This window comes from Podarcis vaucheri, assembly GCF_965113315.1.
Source record: "Podarcis vaucheri genome assembly, chromosome: 3".
NCBI classification, from domain to species: Eukaryota; Metazoa; Chordata; class Lepidosauria; order Squamata; family Lacertidae; genus Podarcis; species Podarcis vaucheri.
This window is the reverse complement of record NC_138761.1, coordinates 2093029-2110996: the sequence shown is the minus strand read 5'-3', so window position 1 is coordinate 2110996 and position 17968 is coordinate 2093029. Positions and strand designations below refer to the sequence as shown.

Here is a 17968-nt window from a genome sequence, read left to right as displayed (position 1 = left end):
CCGCAAGACGAATGCCTCGCAAGACGGAAAACTCGCTAGACGAAAGAGTTTTCCATTTTGGAGGTGCTTCGCAAAACGAATCTCCTATGGGCTTGCTTCGCAAGACGAAAATGTCTTGCGAGTTCCTGCGGGGTTCCCCCCCTTTTTCTAAGCCGCTTATCAGCTGATCCTATAAGCCGCTAACAGTGCTAATCCGCTAATCCATCAGTGGGCTTGCTTCGCAAGACGAAAAAACCGCTAGACGAAGAGAATCACAGAACGGATTCTTTTCGTCTTGCGAGGCACCACTGTATTCAAGCCCCTTTGCCGCGGCAAGGCAGTGATCCAGGAAGGGCTTTAAAATTATAATACATTATAAAAAAATTACTTTATATACTTCTTTATAAGACTTCAGTTATCCCCAGGGTAAAAAAAAGGGGGGCGCACATTATCTGCCTGGCCCGGGGCCCCTGCCTGGCTCTGCAAGATCCTGCTCCCAGGCACCAGAATTTATCCAAGGTGCAAAGCCAGCAAAGGAAGGGGAATGATGGATCTATGGGGCGAGTGACCTCTAGGGGGCGGAGAAAGAGACCAGCTGCAGCGGATCTCCCTCCGCGGGACTTTCGCTTTCCTTTTCCGCGGTGCGCGCAGCTGCCGGGAACCGTGCGCGCTCAAGGCCGTGGAGAGGGGTGGGGGCTTCCACCCAGGGGGTCCCAGCACCCCAAATCTCGGCTTGAGAGCCGCGCCCCGGGGGTCCCAGCCTGGGAGAAGCCGGCTTCCAATTCCCCCTGCAGCGCGTTCCGCAGGTCAACTCCTCGGACCTTGGCCGGCCAGAGGAGAGCTCCAGCCCGGAGGGCGCGGCTCTTTCCGGGGATCGGGGCCCTGGGCGCTGCGGAGCAGACAGGGTCGGGGATCGACTGAGCGCCGGATCCAACCCCCCCCCAGTCATGTCCGGGGGGTGGGGAGACCAGAGCAAGGCAGAGAAGCCCCCCCGACAAGCATCCCGTAGCCAGGTGAGATGGAGGGAGGCGAGGGATGGGCGAGGCACTCTGCACATGCTCGGCGGCTTCAGTGGAGACGCCTCTCCTCCCGTGCAGAGAGCCCCACCCAATGCAGAAATTGGGGGGGGGGGAGCTCCCTTTGCTGCTGATGGGACCGGGGGAGGGGAGCGTTCCTGAACCAGAGCAAAGTCCTCGCCCCTTTCTTGGGAAGTGAAAGCGGCTAGGGTGAAAGTGAAAGTGAAAGGGAGCCGCTCGCTTAGCGGGGGGGTGTGGGGGTGTCTTAGCTAAGGGGGGGGCAACCTCACCCACCTTGCAGGGCTGTCGTGAACATAAAATGGGGAGAACCATTTCGGACCAGCATCACACATCTTAATTGGGACACAGGTGGCGCTGTGGGTTAAACCGCAGAGCCTAGGACTTGCCGATCTGAAGGTCAGCGGTTCAAATCCCCGCGACGGGGTGAGCTCCCATTGTTTGGATGGAAATGGGAAAAGCCTCGCCATTGTCCCTGTGCTCACAAATCCTGCCTTAAGAGCACATTTGGGTATGTGGGACATGGGTGGCGCTGTGGGTTAAACCACAGAGCCTAGGACTTGCCGATCTGAAGGTCGGCGGTTCAAATCCCCACGACGGGGTGAGCTCCCATTGCTCGGTCCCTGCTCCTGCCAACCTTGCAGTTCGAAAGCACATCAAAGTGCAAGTAGATCAATAGGTACCACTCTGGTGGGAAGGTAAAAGGCGTTTCCGTGCGCTGCTCTGGTTCGCCAGAAGCGGTTTCGTCATGCTGGCCACATGACCCAGAAGCTGTATGCCGGCTCCCTTGGCCAGTAAAGCGAGATGAGCGCCGCAACCCCAGAGTCGGCCACGACTGGACCTAATGGTCAGGGGTCCCTTTACCTTTACCTATCACACGCCTTAAAACCTGGGCCAAGATGGGATGGTTATAGAAGATACGTTCAAAAATACAATAACAATTTTGACTCCGTGCTAGCATTCAAGTGATAAAGGAGGTGGACAACAAGTAAGGATTTATTATGTCTTCAGAATGCATTGGAAAAATTATATAGAAAGGTTTATTGTTTTGCGTACATTCAATTTTAAGGCAAAATATACGGTATGCAAAGAGACTTGACAGGAAGTCAAAGTTGAAGAAAAGATTTTGGAAGATAAAAGGGAAATATTTACTTTCATTATGATCATTGTGGGTGTCTGCACATATGTGTGTTTTTGTATGGGATGTGTGGGAGGAAATAAGACAGTAAATAACAAACTAAATATTGATGTATGTAATTTTTATTTCTTAATTATATTTAGTGGTAGTATGGTTGTATTGTTTTTTGTAACATAAAACCATTCAATAAGAATGATTTTAAAAAATAAAATAAAACCTGGGCCAAAATCTGGGGGGGGGGGGGCAGGAATCATAGTTTTGCAAGCTCCCTCCCGGCGTCTCACGCTATAACTCCCATCAGCCCTGGACAGCATGGCCAGTGCTCATGTGTGATGAAGTTCAGCGATGCCTGTTTGTGCTGTCTTTAAGGGGCAGCCTCTGTGTTCGCAAGGTCAGGCAGAGAGCAGAGCTGGTTCACCGTCAAAGCGAACATCGAGTCGGGCAGAAAAAGGCTCTCTGGACTCAGAGCCGCAGGCAAGTAACAGAGTCATCTTCTTGAGCTACTGACGGGAAGTTCCTTAAGTTCATTTTTTTCCAATATTGTGCTTTTATATCATTGCAATTTGCCATGGGAGCCTCGTTCTGAGGGGCAGGTAAGAAACCAATAAGATAGCATTGGTGATTATATTAATCATCAAGATGGAGGGGTTGTTGCTGACATCCGTCTCTGTATCAAGAGACAATGGAGTGTGCCTCCGGGGGTGAAGTCAAAGCACTGTGTTTGCAGCGCCAAAGTGACCACCCTGGGGTGCAAGCCTGCATCAAGGTCCTGGGTTTCCCAGGGGGCAAGACTTCTTGGGGTTCTTGGCCTTGCTGAGTGTTGCGTTCCGAAGGCAAAGGAAGCATTGGACCCTGATTAATAAAATACACACAAGGCTTGGCCTGCAAGACTCTGGGAGGAAGTGCCAATACTAATCTGCCACACCCTGGCCCAGGTCTCTTTTATTAACAAAAGAACTTTTAACACAGCGCTTGTAAGAACCAATCAGATTTCCTTTGAGCATTAAAAAAACACACCACCATATGGGGACAAAGTTAAAACTACAAAGAACTAATTTGAGCATGCATACATTTTGGGTAGGGACGCGGGTGGCGCTGTGGGTTAAACGACAGAACCTAGGACTTGCCGATCGGAAGGACGGCAGTTCGAATCCCCACAACGGGGTGAGCTCCCGTTCCTCGGTCCCTGCTCCTGCCAACCTAGCAGTTCAAAAGCACGTCAAAGTGCAAGCAGATAAATAGGTACCACTCCGGCGGGAAGGTAAACGGTGTTTCCGTGTGCTGCTCTGGTTCGCCAGAAGCGGCTTAGTCATGCTGGCCACATGACCTGGAAAAACTGCGGAGAAACGCCGGCTTCCTCGGCCAGCAAAGCGAGATGAGCGGCGCAACCCCAGAGCCGGCCACGACTGGACCTAACAGTCAGGGGTCCCTTTACCATTACATTTTCGGTAAATAAAACAGGAATCAAGGAGGAATGCATTTAGCAAACCCCAGAGGTAATAAGCAGGCAGCAAGCAGGAAAGGAAGGACAGGCAAGGAAACGATAGTATTTACCATCTCCTTGTGAACTCTTCCTGGCCCTTGTTGTTTAGGCATTTAGTCCTGTCCGACTCTTCCAGTTCCACTGAGAGCCAGTGTGATGTAGTGGTTAAGAGCGGTGGACTCGTAATCTGGTGAACCGGGTTCGCTTCCCCGCTCCTCCACATGCAGCTGCTGGGTGACCTTGGGCCAGTCACACTTCTCTGAAGTCTCTCAGCCCCACTCACCTCCCAGAGTGTTTGTTGTGGGGGAGGAAGGGAAAGGAGACTGTTAGCCGCTTTGAGACTCCTGAAGGGGAGTGATAAAGCGGGATATCAAATCCAAACTCCTCTTCTTCTTTTTCTTCTTCTTCTTCTCCCCACCTTGAAAACCTGCACACACCCCTTTTCAGCCAGCCCCCCAAAAAGTACAGGGATGGAGCCTTCCTAGCATCAATTGTCAGGGAGTTCCAAAGTGCAGGTGCTGTCCCGGAAAAGTAATCTCTGCTTCAGAGTGGAAAAACCCGGGGTCAAGATCCCAGCTTGGCCGCAAACTTCCCATTTGACCTGGAGCCTGTCCCTAGGCCGCTGCTTGGCCTACCTCACAGGGCTGTTGTTAGGATTAGGGGCTGGATGAAAGTTGCATTGTCCTAGGTAGTGGCTGGGAATCTGGGGTCCTGCTTGCAAGCATCTTCCTATGGGGGCATCTGGGCAGTAAAATAAAAAAAAAATCAAGGTCATGTCATATATATATATATATATATATATATATATATATATATATATGCTTTCGTAGATTTTCACGGGTACAGGAATGCAGGTTTTGGTGTCTTCGGGTGTCTTCCCGTGTAAGAGTCGGGGTGTCTGGGCGACGTTTCGACGAGGTCTCACTCGTCATCTTCAGGCTGGTGCTTTCGGCTTCTTGTTACTGGAACAGAGCAGAATCTGGTGTTTGAGTTCCTATAAATACTGTTGAGGGGTGTGGTGTATAGCCTCCAACGTTCTGGGCAGAGAGGAAGTTCCTAGATTAGTGTGCCTTTTCTTCTTTTGTTCCTTAATTACTTGAGGGATATCTTGAGTGATTTCATGAGTGAAACCCAAAAGACAAAATCCAGCTGGAAAACCAAGGGGTCTATGAAATACCCTGCAAAGTCTGCCCAGCCACGTACATTGGACAAACAAACAGACGAATAAATGCACGTATCGCAGAACACAAGAATGCCGTCAAAAAAGAAGAAAAAACTTCCTCTCTTTTCCAACACATGAAAGAAACAGGACACGAAATTAATTTTGCAGATTCCAAATTGCTCTTTAACATGGAACATCACCACAAGAGAATAATCATGGAAGCCATCGAGATAGAGAAACACCCTCACAACATGAACAAGCGTGACGACACGTCCCGCCTGCCAGACATCTGGAAATTAGCCCTCCCCACAAAAACCGACACCAGAACCAGAGGCACACAGAACGCCGTCACCAATCAACCACACCAGACCCAAACCCAGACCCTCTCCACAGACATATTACAGACTCCATCCAGTAGCCAAACTATAGTGGCACCTCCGGATGCTGCACCCCCCTGTAATCCCTACACAGATCTGGCAGGCACAAGGCACAAAATCACAGCTCGCCCCTATACACGAAGCCAAGCCAGAGCACAACTAAATGCAGCACAGCCATCTTCTCAGAAAAACTCTTCACAAGCTCAAGAGGTCAAGACACGAAAGCTTTAGCAACTAATCTACACTTAATGACCCACCCAGTGGTATTCAGAATATCACTCATGAAATCACTCAAGATATCCCTCAAGTAATTAAGGAACAAAAGAAGAAAAGGCACACTAATCTAGGAACTTCCTCTCTGCCCAGAACGTTGGAGGCTATACACCACACCCCTCAACAGTATTTATAGGAACTCAAACACCAGATTCTGCTCTGTTCCAGTAACAAGAAGCCGAAAGCACCAGCCTGAAGATGACGAGTGAGACCTCGTCGAAACGTCGCCCAGACACCCCGACTCTTACACGGGAAGACACCCGAAGACACCAAAACCTGCATATATATATATATATATATATATATATATAATGTTCATAACTGCATATATAAACCACATGTCTGAAACCCCACAGAAAAAGTCCTGAAACCATTTTGTCCCTCCCAAATTGACCTCAAATATTTTTCTGCAAGGACGAAGGAAAATGGAAAAGCCACCCTGTTGTGTTTTCCTTCGCAAATCCTGTCTTAAGGGTATGTCTGTGTATGAATAGGGTGAGCCTGTGACCTGACTCAGGAACTAAGTATTTATCATTACAAAAGACTGACCAGGCACCCCAGGGTATCAGATCAAGTGACCATTAGGAGGTAACCTGCCAGACAGGAGGTAAACAAGGCACTCAGATTTCTGTTGTAGACCGCCTTTTCTGTGATGTAGGTATGATGTAACTGGGGGTGGTCTTCAACTCCAGGGCGAGCAATTTAAAATGTCTATATAAGGGCGGGCACACCTGGGTCCTGGGCCCTCCTCCTTCTCCTGCGAGTGAGGGGAGCACCCTGTTGCAACAGATCAATAAAGATCAGGCTTATGAGCTGCTTTGCTTCCCAATATTCTCTGGCTGGCCTCTGTTCTTTTCTCCGACTGATGGAGAACCTGCAGAGGACTCTATAAGGGCTCTTGTGTCCCCCATAAGGGAATAAGGGCAGATTTCTGTTTATTACAGCAGACACTGTCGGGGCCCCTTTGGCTCTTTAATCCACCTGCAGGGCTCACGTATGAGCAAGTTGAGACTCCTGCCTTGCAGGGGGTTGGACTAGATGACCACTGGGTTCCCTTCGATTCTCTTCCAAGGCAGCATTCCCAGTGCGTGGCTATTGTCTCCTTAGTGAGGCTGGTCTTCTCTCTTGCTTGCTTTATGTTCGTTCTGCTTTTAAGAGGCTTCTTCTCGTTATCTACAGCCTTCGAAATCGGACAGCCGCTATCATTCACCAATGGGAGGAACCTCAAGCCAGACGAAAACCAACCCTCCACAGTCAGAGATGCAGGCAAGTCCTAAAATCAACGCCAGGAAATCCCAGGGCTGGTTTTAACTTCCAGGCACCCCCTCAATGGGGGTCTTTGGGCTGCTTCGCTGTCATGGATGCTTAAGTTGAGACTCCTGCCTTTTAGGGGGTTGGACTAGATGACCTGGGGGGGTCCCATCCAACGCTACAATTCTATTATTCCTCATGTCACTTGCCTCCTTGGAATCGTAGGATTGCAAAGTTGGAAGGGACTCCTAAGGGACATCTAGTCCAACCCCACTGCAATGCAGGAATGTCATCATCATCATCATTTTTTCTTTGTACGCCGCCTTTCCAGAGTTAAAACAATGCTCAAGGCGGCTCACAATATGAAAAGATTTACATAATTGCAGACATAGCAAAGTAGTCACAAAAATAAACAAAACACATTCAAAACTGCAAAACCAAACTGAACAATTTCCACCGAAAAGTAAAGATACAAGAAGTCCATATCAGTAGCAACAGCAAAAACTCCCAACAAAATGTGAGAAGCTATGCTGCTATTACAGGTCATTATTGATATTATTTCTCTGCTGTTGCATGTGAGGGGAATGAAGCCCAGGGCAGGAAGGCAGCTCCATCTGGTACGCAGGATGAGACCCTCCCTGCCCGCATACTATCTCGCCAGAATGGTGCATGCTCAGGTTATCTCCCACTTGGACTACTGCAATGCGCTCTACGTGGGGCTACCTTTGAAAGTGACCAGGAAACTACAACTAATCCACAATGCGGCAGCTAGACTGGTGACTGGGAGCGGACGCCGGGACCACATAACACCGGTCTTGAAAGACCTACACTGGCTCCCAGTACGTTTCCGAGCACAATTCAGAGTGTTGGTGCTGACCTTTAAAGCCCTAAACGGCCTTGGTCCAGTATACCTGAAGGAGCGTCTCCACCCCCATCATTCTGCTCAGACACTGAGGTCCAGCTCCGAGGGCCTTCTGGCGGTTCCCTCATTGCGAGAAGTGAGGTTACAGGCAGCCAGACAGAGGGCCTTCTCGGGAGTGGCACCCGCCCTGTGGAACGCCCTCCTATCAGATGTCAAAGAGAAGAACAACTACCAAACTTTTAGAAGACATCTGAAGGCAGCCCTGTTTAGGGAAGCTTTTAATGTTTGATGCATTACTGTATTTTAATATTTTGTGGAAAGCTGCCCAGAGCGGCTGGGGAAGCCCAGTCAGATGGGTGGGGTATAAATAAATTATTATTATTATTATTATTATTATTATTATTATTACCCAATGCAATAGTATAGTACAACCTGGCGCTCTCACGCTATAATTCCCATCAGCCCTGGACAGCATGGCCAGTGCTCATGGGTGATGAAGTTCAGCGATGCCTGTTTGTGCTGTTTTTAAGGGGCAGCCTCTGTGTTCGCAAGGTCAGGCAGAGAGCAGAGCTGGTTCATCGTCAAAGCGAACATCGAGTCGGGGAGAAAAAGGCTCTCTGGACTCAGAGCTGCAGGCAAGTAACAGAGTCATCTTCTTGAGCTACTGACGGGAAGTTCCTTAAGTTCATTTTTTTCCAATATTGTGCTTTTATATCATTGCAATTTGCCATTGGAACCTCATGCTGAAGGGGAGGTGAGAAACCAATAAGATAGCAATGGTGATTATATTAATCATCAAAGATGGAGGGGTTGTTGCTGGCATCCATCTCTGTATCAAGAGACAATGGAGTGTGCTTCCAGGAGTGAAGTCAAAGCACTGTGTTTGCAGCGCCAAAGTTACCACCCTGGGGTGCAAGCCTGCCTCAAGGTCCTGGGTTTCCCAGGGGGCAAGACTTCTTGGAGTTTTTGGCCTAGCTGAGGGGTTTCAAAGGAAATCACAGCAAGACACTTGACACCTGTTTGGCTGCAGGAGTGCCGGAAGGAGGCATACAAGGTGCTAGCCAAGCATCCTAGGAGGCTCCCACAACCCCAGGCATAGCTGTCAAGTGTCCCTTATTTGAAGGGGCAGTCCCTTATTCCAGCGCCATGTCCCGCTGCTGTCCCTTATTGATGGATGTCCCTTAAATTTCAAAGGAAGCAGCTCCTCTCCCTCCCTCCCTGCCGGCCAGGGAGGAGGGAGGCTCCAGCTGTGTTGCTTGGCTGTGTTGCTCACCCAATAAGAAGTCTAAGAAGGACTGGGGGGTGGAGCTTGCATGCCTCTTGTGTGGCTAGTTAATGCAAGCTGAGGGGGTTTTTGAATGCTGGATGCCATTTTGTTGCACGTGCTGCTGCAAACTTTGCAGTGCCTAGGCCTTGTGGTGCATGTGATTCAGATTCTATTCAGCTGAACCTCTGGTTACAAAGTTGGTGGGACAGTGTTCTCGAAGCTACCAGCATGAGTTTGACCAGACTGCAGGAGGACAGGAAGACTGGAGTGCCTGGAACAGGCGAGGCTGCAGGTCCCTTGTTTTCAAGGCTGCTGGTCCCTTATTTTCAAATCTGTAAGTTGACAGCTATGGCCCCAGGGGGTCGAGAGTAATGAGATCTGGATCCCAGCAAACAGTGATGAGACTCTTAAAAGCAGCATGAACCTGTTTGGGCTCACCTGTCCGGAGTTTTGGTTTGGGGTGCCATCAGTATGCCGATGACACCCAACTCTATCTGTTGATGGACAGCTATCCTGACTCTGCCCCAGACACACTGACCAGATGTTTGGAAGCTGTGGCTGGATGGTTACGTGGGAGTTAAATCCTTGAAGTTAAATCCTTTGGCTAGGTCGGGACGATATGGGATTGGGGGGGCAACTCCCATCTCTTGCAGGGGTGCAATTAGTGCCAGCACCGTCCGTTAAGAGTTTGGGTATAATCTTCGACACCTCTCTTTCCATGGAGGCACAGATTGCAGCTATAACAAAGGCGGCATTTTTTCATCTCCGCCAAGCTAAGCAGTTGGCTCCTTACCTCTCTCGCCCTGACCTAGCCACTGTGATCCATGCGACGGTCACCTCCAGACTGGATTACTGTAACTCGCTCTACGTGGGGCTGCCCTTGAGACTGACCCAGAAACTCCCGCGGGTGCAGAATGCTGCAGCGAGACTCCTTACGGGGTCCTTGCTGCGAGATCACATTCACCCAGTGCTGTACCAGCTGCACTGGCTCCCAGTGGAGTACAGGATCAGGTCTAAGGTGCTGGTTTTGACCTTCAAAGCCCTATAGGGCCTAGGACCCTCGTACCCACGGGACCGCCTCTCCTGGGATGTCCCACAGAGGACCTTACAGTCTTCAAACAAAAACATCTTGGAGGTCCCGGGCCACAGGGAGGTTAGGCTGGCCTCAACTAGAGCCAGGGCTTTTTCGGCTGTGGCCCCGATCTGGTGGAACGCTCTGTCCAAGAGACTAGGGCCCTGCAGGACTTGACATCTTTCCACAGGACCTGCAAGACAGAGCTTTTCCACCTGGCCTTTGGCCAGGGCACAGTCTGACTCCCTCCTTCGGCAATCCTCACAGAACTCTAGCCCAATGGTTGCTATTAATTTGATTTTAAATTGATTTTAAAACAAATTGATTTTAGAATGCTGTGTTACTTTTATTGTTGTTAGCCGCTCTGAGCCCGGCTTCCGCTGGGGAGGGAGAGGTATAAATAAAAAAGGTGTTGTTTTTTATTATTATTATTATTATTATCATCATCATCATCATCATCATCTCTATTTACAGCACCAGGTTCAAGACACGGCAGAGAGTGGCAGTTGCACCACAGCAAATGGAGCATTGAGTCAGACAGAGGCGGGCTCTCTGGAGTCACAGCTGCAGGCAAGTAACTGAGAGGCATCATAGTCTTGTAGCGTTGGAAGGGACCCCAAGGGGCATCTAGTCCAACCCCCTGCAGAACAGGAATAATAGCCTGGTGACATTCAAAACAGGAAAAGTTACTGTATTTTTCGCTCCATAGGGCGCACCGGACCATAGGGCACACCTAGTTTTTAGGGGGGGGAATAAAGAAAAAAATATATCCCCCCCCAGCCCCAAAGAGCAAAGAAGCCAAGACACCGAGCAGGATCCATCCCACTGGCAGTCTTGGCCTCCTCTTTAGTCATGCACAACCTCCAGCCGGGAGAGGCTGCGCGCGGCTCTGGCAGAAGCCAAGATAGCGAGCGGGATGGATCCCGCTTGCTGTCTTGGCTTTGTTTTTAGCCACGGGGCTGGGGCTGGGGAAGCCCGAGCTTCCCCCAACCCCAGCCCCCAGAACAGGTCCGGGAGCAGCGGCACGGTTGCGTGCAACCTCCAAAGGCTTGCGGGTGGCTGCCCGAAGCCCGGGGTGCGCAGCGCTGCGCTCCCCGGGCTTTCAGCTGCAGGCTGCTATCGCAAGCCTTCGGAGCCCAGCGGAAACTCCCACCACGCTCCGAAGGCTTGCGGATAGCTTCCAGAAGCCTGGAGAGCGAGAGGGGTCGGTGCGCACCGACCCCTCTCACTCTCCAGGCTTCAGCGAAAGCCTGCATTCGCCCCATAGGACGCACACACATTTCCCCTTCATTTTTGGAGGGGGGAAAGTGCGTCCTATAGAGTGAAAAATACGGTAACTGCATCTTTTTCTTCTTTTTCAAAACCCAATTAAAACTATTTCATTTAATTAATTGGTCATAAACAATAAAAGCCCCCAAACAGCCCAAGTGTTCAGCAACCTCAGCTTTGTGCAGTTGGAGTCAGTCCGGACCCCACCCTCCAATACTCCTCTTATAAAGCCTGTTACGTAGCTCAAGTAGTTTCCCTCTGGGCTCGCCTACTTCACTGCTTAGATTGCCTTGACAGCCTGGGACCTTCCCTCTTTTGCAGACTTTGAGGGCTTCCTTGCACCCCTTGGCCTCCCAATTCCTCCAGGCCCAGGAGGTGGTTGTCCAAATCGCTGCCCAGCTGTTGGCTGACGATCAGCCCCTGAGAAGCAGCCTGCCAGCCGCAAAGCCCAACCTGCTAGAAGCCAACCAGCGGCTCCGTCGTCAGCTGAGCGAGCAAGAGGAGCTCGTTTTCCAGCTGCGGGAGACAAATCGACAGCTTCAGAGCATCCAGGAAGAGCAAAGAGCCCGCAGGCTGGAAGAGAACCGGCAGCTGCAGGAGCAGAAAGAGAAAGTGTCCCGTCTGCTGAAGGAGAAGCAACAAGTCCAGGAGAAGTTGGAGGACCAGGAGAAACTGGTGTCTGAGCTACTGGGGAAGAATGGGGAGATTCAGCAGGAGCTGGAGGAGAAGGACATCCGAGTGTCACACCTTGTACAAGAGAACGACTGGCTCCGTCAAGAGAATGCAAGACTCCAGAGGAGCCCCGGATCCCAGAGATGGGCTTCTTCCTCCTGGCCCAGTTCTGCTCCCACACTCACAGGTAAGCACAGCCAAAATGCAGCCGTTTTGAGTGTGAGTGCCTGGAGGCGGTTGGAGGATGGATGGTGGCAAACAGATTGAGGTTGAATCCTGACAAAACAGAGGTACTGTTTTGGGGGGACGGAGTGGGCAGGTGTGGAGGACTCCCTGGTCCTGAATGGGGTAACTGTGCCCCTGAAGGACCAGGTGCGCAGCCTGGGAGACATTTTAGACTCACAGCTGTCCATGGAGGCGCAGGTCAATTCTGTGTCCAGGGCGGCTGTCTACCAGCTCCATCTGGTACGCAAGATGAGACCCTCCCTGCCCACAGACTGTCTGGCCAGAGTGGTGCATGTTCTGGTTATCTCCCGCTTGGACTACTACAATGCACTCTACGTGGGGCTACATTTGAAGGTGACCCGGAAACTACAACTAATCCAGAATGCGGCAGCTAGACTGGTGACTGGGAGCGGCCGCCGAGACCACATAACACCGGTCTTGAAAGACCTACATTGGCTCCCAGTACGTTTCCGAGCACAATTCAAAGTGTTGGTGCTGACCTTGAAAGCCCTAAACGGCCTCAGCCCAGTATACCTGAAGGAGCGTCTCACCCCCATCGTTTTGCCCGGACACTGAGGTCCAGCTCCGAGGGCCTTCTGGCGGTTCCCTCATTGCCAGACGTGAGGTTACAGGGAAGCAGACAGAGGGCCTTCTCAGTAGTGGTGCCCACCCAGTGGAACACCCTCCCATCAGATGACCCAGGAAATAAACAACTATTTGACTTTTAGAAGACATATGAAAGCAGCCCTGTTTAGGGAAGTTTTTAATGTCTGATGTTTTCTTGTGTTTTTAATATTCTGTTGGGAGCCACTCAGAGTGGCAGGGGAAACCCAGCCAGATATTATTATTATTATTATTATTATTATTATTATTATTATGCCGGGAAGATGGTTTGACTACAACTCCCATCAGCTACCCTCACCTTGTATAGTCATACCTCGGGTTACAGCCGCTTCAGGTTGCGTTTTTTCGTGTTACGCACCCGCCGAAACCCGGAAGTACTAGAGCAGGTTACTTCCGGGTTTGGGCGGTCGCGCATGCACAGAAGCACTAAATCGTGCTTTGCGCATGCGCAGAAGTGCCAAATCACGAATCACAACCCACGCATGCGCAGACGTGCTGCTGCGGGTTGCGAACATGCATCCCGCATGGATCACATTTGCAACCCGAGCGTCCACTGTAAATCTATAAATAAAAATAATAATGTAGCCAAGTAGGGGTGGGATTCCAGCCATGAACTGAAAGGGGTCTCTCTCTCCCCATTCCCTTCTTCCCTTCCTCCTGTCCCCAGCCTTCCCCGTGCAGGTCTGGACCACTGGGCAGACAGGAGGCTGCGAAAAGGACATTGTCAACGACGTCTCCAAGCTCCTGGCAGGCCACGGGATCTCCCTCCAGCAGGAGGCTTACGAAGAGAAGTCTGACCGCTTCCTCCTCCTCTTCTGCCCTGTCTCCTCCCGCGTGGGCAGCGACACACTCTGTGCCCTGGCGGCGCTGAACAGTGAGTAGCTCTTGCAGGGCAAGCAGGTCTGCGCTCTGCCCCACGCGGACAAACAGCTCACATTCACGCCCCCCCCCCCTTGCAAGCATCATAGAATAGAATCATAGAATCCTAGAGTTGGAAGAGACCACAAGGGCCATCGAGTCCAACCCCCTGACAAGCAGGAAACACCATCAGAGCACTCCTGACATATGGTTGTCAAGCCTCTGCTTAAAGACCTCCAAAGGAGGAGACTCCACCACACTCCTTGGCAGCAAATTCCACTGTCAAACAGCTCTTACTGTCAGGAAGTTCTTCCTAATGTTTAGGTGGAATCTTCTTTCTTGTAGTTTGGATCCATTGCTCTGTGTCCGCTTCCCTGGAGCAGCAGAAAACCTTTCTCCCTCCTCTATGTGACATCCTTTTATATATTTGAACATGGCTATCATATCACCCCTTAACCTCCTCTTCTCCAGGCTAAACATGCCCAGCTCCCTTAGCCGTTCCTCATAAGGCATCGTTTCCATCCCAGTAAGGGCATCTGGTTGGTCACTGGGGAAACGGGATGCTAGACCAGGGGAGCATCCTCTGGCCTGATCCACCCAACAGGCTCATGTCATGGGCTTTAAAAAGGTACAGGGTACCTCTGGATGCGAACGGGACCCGTTCCGGAGCCCCATTCACATCCGGAAGCAAACACACCCCGCGGGTTGCGATTCGCCGCTTCTGCGTATGCACGTGACATCATTTTGACTGTCTGTGCATGCAGGAGCAGCGAAACCCAGAAGTAACGCACTCCACACCCCAAAAAAACGCAACCTGAAGCGGCTATAACCCGAGGTATGACTGTACAAATTGACTCCAGTCTTTAGAAAATACTCCATCTTCCTGGTTTCTTAAAAGTCATACCTCAGGTAGAAGTAGCTTCAGGATAAGTATTTCCGGGGTTGCGCGCTGTGGCAACCCGGAAGTAACATAGCGCGTTACTTCCAGGTTTCGCCGCTCGCACATGCGCAGACGCTCAAAATGACGTCACGCGCAGAAGCGGTAAATCATGACATGCGCAGACGTGGGTTGCGTTCGCTTCTGGATGTGAACGGGGCTCCGGAACGGATCCCGTTCACATCCAGAGGTACCAATGTATTAATAATAATAAATAACATCAATGATAATGTTTCTGTTCCATTTCCCCCCCACCCCAGGAGTACGAAAGGCCGTCTTGGTTGTCCTTCACCACAAGCCGAAGGGCAGCACCCAAGAGATCTTGGACACCCAGCGGCAGGTCCACCACGAAGCCCTGGTGCGCACGGTGCATGGCTGCTACAGCATCCAGGACGGATTCTACCCCTGCGAGATGAACGAGGCTGCCGTGGCATCCGTGGCAAAGGCCATCCAGGAGCAGAGGAGGAGCTGAGCCACAGATCCGGCGCTCCGACTTCTGTAGGGTGGTTGACCGCGGTGGGCACGCAAAATCGAGTTTTCAGGGAATGAGGGTGCTCACTGCACTGTTTTTTGGACTGGCTAACTAAAGGCTGCCTCCACTTGCGCTGAGCTGTCATGATATGGGTGCAGAGCTCTCGAAAGAAGGTGCCTTGTCCGAGTTAGGACCTCGGGGCCATCTAACTCTACACTGCCTACACAGGCTGGCAGGGTTCTCTCCCCGCCCTACCTGGAGATGCCAGTGGAGAGTTTACTTTGGACCTTCTGCAGGCCAAGGTGTCCTAGCACTGGGGAGAACGTCACCTTCAAGTTTCCAAAACCCACCGGCCCACTTCCAGCCGTGATGCTACCTGGAGGAAGCTAAAAGCCAGCCTTTTTGCAGGAACTCTGCCTTACAAAATCATGGCTGGAACAGCTCTTGAATCTGGTTGCTACAGGAGAGAAGGGCAGAGTTTTAAATTTTGAAATCAGGGTTTTGTAGAATTGCAATTGGGGTTCAAGTGCCAACGGTGGTGGTCTGTTCCCTGCCAGACGTCCAAAATCTGCAGCCAGGTTGAAGCCCAGTTGCAAATGTCCAACCATGTGCATATGTGCTTTTCACACAAGGAGCACACATGCAACTGTGTGAAGGTTGTCACAGTTGCTAAACGTGCTGTTGCATTGACGAGGGAGATCTGAGCACTCTGTAGACTTCTGCTTGTATGTGTTTGCATGGCTGGATTTGCATTGGTGATGGGGGTCTCTTCGGTTTTCTAAGCCTCTAAGAGGAAGGCGTAAAATTAGAGCTACACTTCAGGGGTGGTGTTGGGGACAGAGAAGGCAAATTTGCACCTGTATTAGCAACTGTTGTGTCCCCAGTGTGAAATATGGAAATAAAGCTAATAAATTGGGCTACTGAGCCACTGACTGCATTTTTGTTCCCTACAAAATCCAGCCTGTGAACGACCCTTTTTATCACAGACCTGAGAGATCGGCCTACGCATGCTGCGAATTTGTATTGTCAGCGATGCATCCTAAAATAATTTTCAGAACTGCGAGTGATTTTTCAGCCTGAGGAAGAGCAAATAGAGTCCGGGGTTACGAACACACCATACATTTAAAGCATATTTTCCCTCCATGGAATCTAGTGGGGGGAAATGTGCTTTATAGTTATGGCATGTTTGCAGGCAGAGACTGTGAAATCTTAGAGAACCTTGCTGTTTGTCTCTATAAAGTGGTACCTTGGTTCTCAAACGCTTTGGTACTCAAACAACTTGGAACCCAAACAACTTGGAACCCATAAGTGTTCCGGTTTGCGAACTTTTTTTGGAAGCCGAATGTGCTCCGTTTTGAGTGTTACACAGAAATCTGTCTGCTTTTGCTATTTATTTTGCATTTTTGTTTTTGCGGCTCTTATTTTTCTGTGACTGTGTGGAACCCAGTTCAGCTACTGATTGTGTGACTGCAGTACATTGTTTATTGCTTTCATTTTATGGATCAGTGGTCTCGTTAGATAGTAAAATTCATGTTCAATTGCTGCTTTAGGGGTTGTTTTTAAAAGTCTGGAATGGATTAATCCGTTTTGCATTACTTTCTATGGGAAAGCGCACCTTGGTTTTGGAACACTTTGGTTTTGGAACGGAATTTCCGGAACGGACTAAGTTCGAGAACCAAGGGAGCACTATACAGTGGTGCCCTGCCAAGATGAATGCCTCGCAAGACGGAAAACTCGCTAGACCAAAGAGTTTTCCGTTTTGGAGGTGCTTCGCAAAACGAATCTCCTATGGGCTTGCTTCGCAAGACGACAATGTCTTGCGAGTTCCTGCTGGTTTTTTTCCCTTCCCCCCCTTTTTCTAAGCCGCTAATCCGTTTATCCGCTAAGCCGCTAAAAGCCACTAATAGCGCTAATCTGCTAATCCGTCAATGGGCTTGCTTCGCAAGTCGAAAAAAACGCTAGACGAAGAGACTCACAGAATGGATTCTTTTCGTCTTGCGAGGCACCACTGTATATTAAAAGTGTGCTAAGGGCCAAGCTACAAGGGATGGCACATTTTGCAAGTTGGTAATTCACCTGCTCATTAAGTACACAAGCGCCAAGGACCCAACTTGCATGCTTGCAGTTACTGGTTATTGACTGAAACAGAGAGATTCATAGAACTATAGGCTTGGAAGGGACCCTCAGCGGTCATCTATCCCAACCCTCCGCAATGCAAAAATCGCAGCTAATGAACCCCAGCAGTCGGCCACCGGACCCCTGTTTTAAAACCTCCAGGGAAGGAAGGTCCACTTTCAGAGGGAGTCCAACAGCTCTTAAGTCTCAGAAAGTTGTTCCTAAGGTTTTTCCTCTAGAAAACCAAACCTATAGGAAGCACACACAGCACCAATACGTCCCAGAGCATTGGGCCTAATATAATCTTTTATTTCGGGTTCGGATCGGCAAAGACCCAGCAGCAAAAACAGGGCAGGCGGTACAGTGTAAACTACTAAGACAGACGGACAGCGCTTGGCGGGCGAAGGTCCTCGGAGGCGCGCTAAGAGAGCATTGGCAGCAGGAACGGCAGAAGGCTATGGCTTCTCTCTCTCTCCCTTGTCGTGGCCTGAGATCCAGGGGGGGCAGGCGGGGTGGGGGGAGGCAAAGCTACTCCCTGTTTGAAGGGGGGGAGAGAGAAGGGGAAAAGAGAAAGTTATTTGTTGCGGAAGAACTACTTTATTTTTCGCTCCATAAGATGCACCTTTTTCCTCCTAAAAAGCAAGTGCGTCTTATGGAACGAATTATGGTCTGTGCATCTTATGGAATGAATGTGTGGTCGATTGCTGGCTCCCTTTCTGCATAGCTGTCAGCTTACAGATTTGAAAATAAGGGACCAGCAGCCTCGAAAATAAGGGATCAGCAGCCAAAATAAGGGATTTTGGCTTAGCTTATACATAAATCCGCCACTGATGGAGCCCTGCTGCTTTGGCTGCGACTGACTGTGTTATGCCGGGGGTTGGACTAGATGATCCTAAGG

General features: G+C 50.3%; 2 protein-coding genes and 1 long non-coding RNA gene across 5 annotated transcripts in view; 2 read left to right on the top strand and 1 right to left on the bottom strand.

Moving 5' to 3' along the window:
• Positions 1-621: 621 nt before the first annotated feature.
• Positions 622-7513, top strand: LOC309529700. The gene is made up of 3 exons (XR_014218334.1): positions 622-992; positions 2521-2625; positions 6626-7513. It is a non-coding gene; the product is annotated as an uncharacterized lncRNA (long non-coding RNA).
• Positions 7514-10750: 3237 nt separating this feature from the next.
• On the top strand, positions 10751-15879 carry LOC309528672 (uncharacterized protein; the record flags this gene model as incomplete). The annotated part of the gene is made up of 4 exons (XM_082216282.1): positions 10751-10774; positions 11465-12026; positions 13356-13562; positions 14744-15879. 4 exons carry the CDS (start codon positions 10751-10753, stop codon positions 14953-14955), a joined length of 1005 nt encoding a protein of 334 aa, XP_082072408.1. The 3' UTR covers positions 14956-15879.
• Positions 15880-17356: 1477 nt separating this feature from the next.
• CLU (clusterin) overlaps positions 17357-17968 on the bottom strand; it is a 34517-nt gene continuing 33905 nt past the window's right edge. The window contains exon 9 of one of the 3 annotated variants that reach the window (XM_082217687.1): positions 17357-17598. Coding sequence is in view for 1 of the 3 variants with exons in the window: in XM_082217685.1 (XP_082073811.1) it covers positions 17599-17605 (7 nt within the window). In the remaining 2 variants the exon portion in view is untranslated. Of the gene's footprint in view, positions 17606-17968 lie in introns of all 3 variants that reach the window. The other 2 variants (XM_082217686.1, XM_082217685.1) reach the window with 2 other exon arrangements.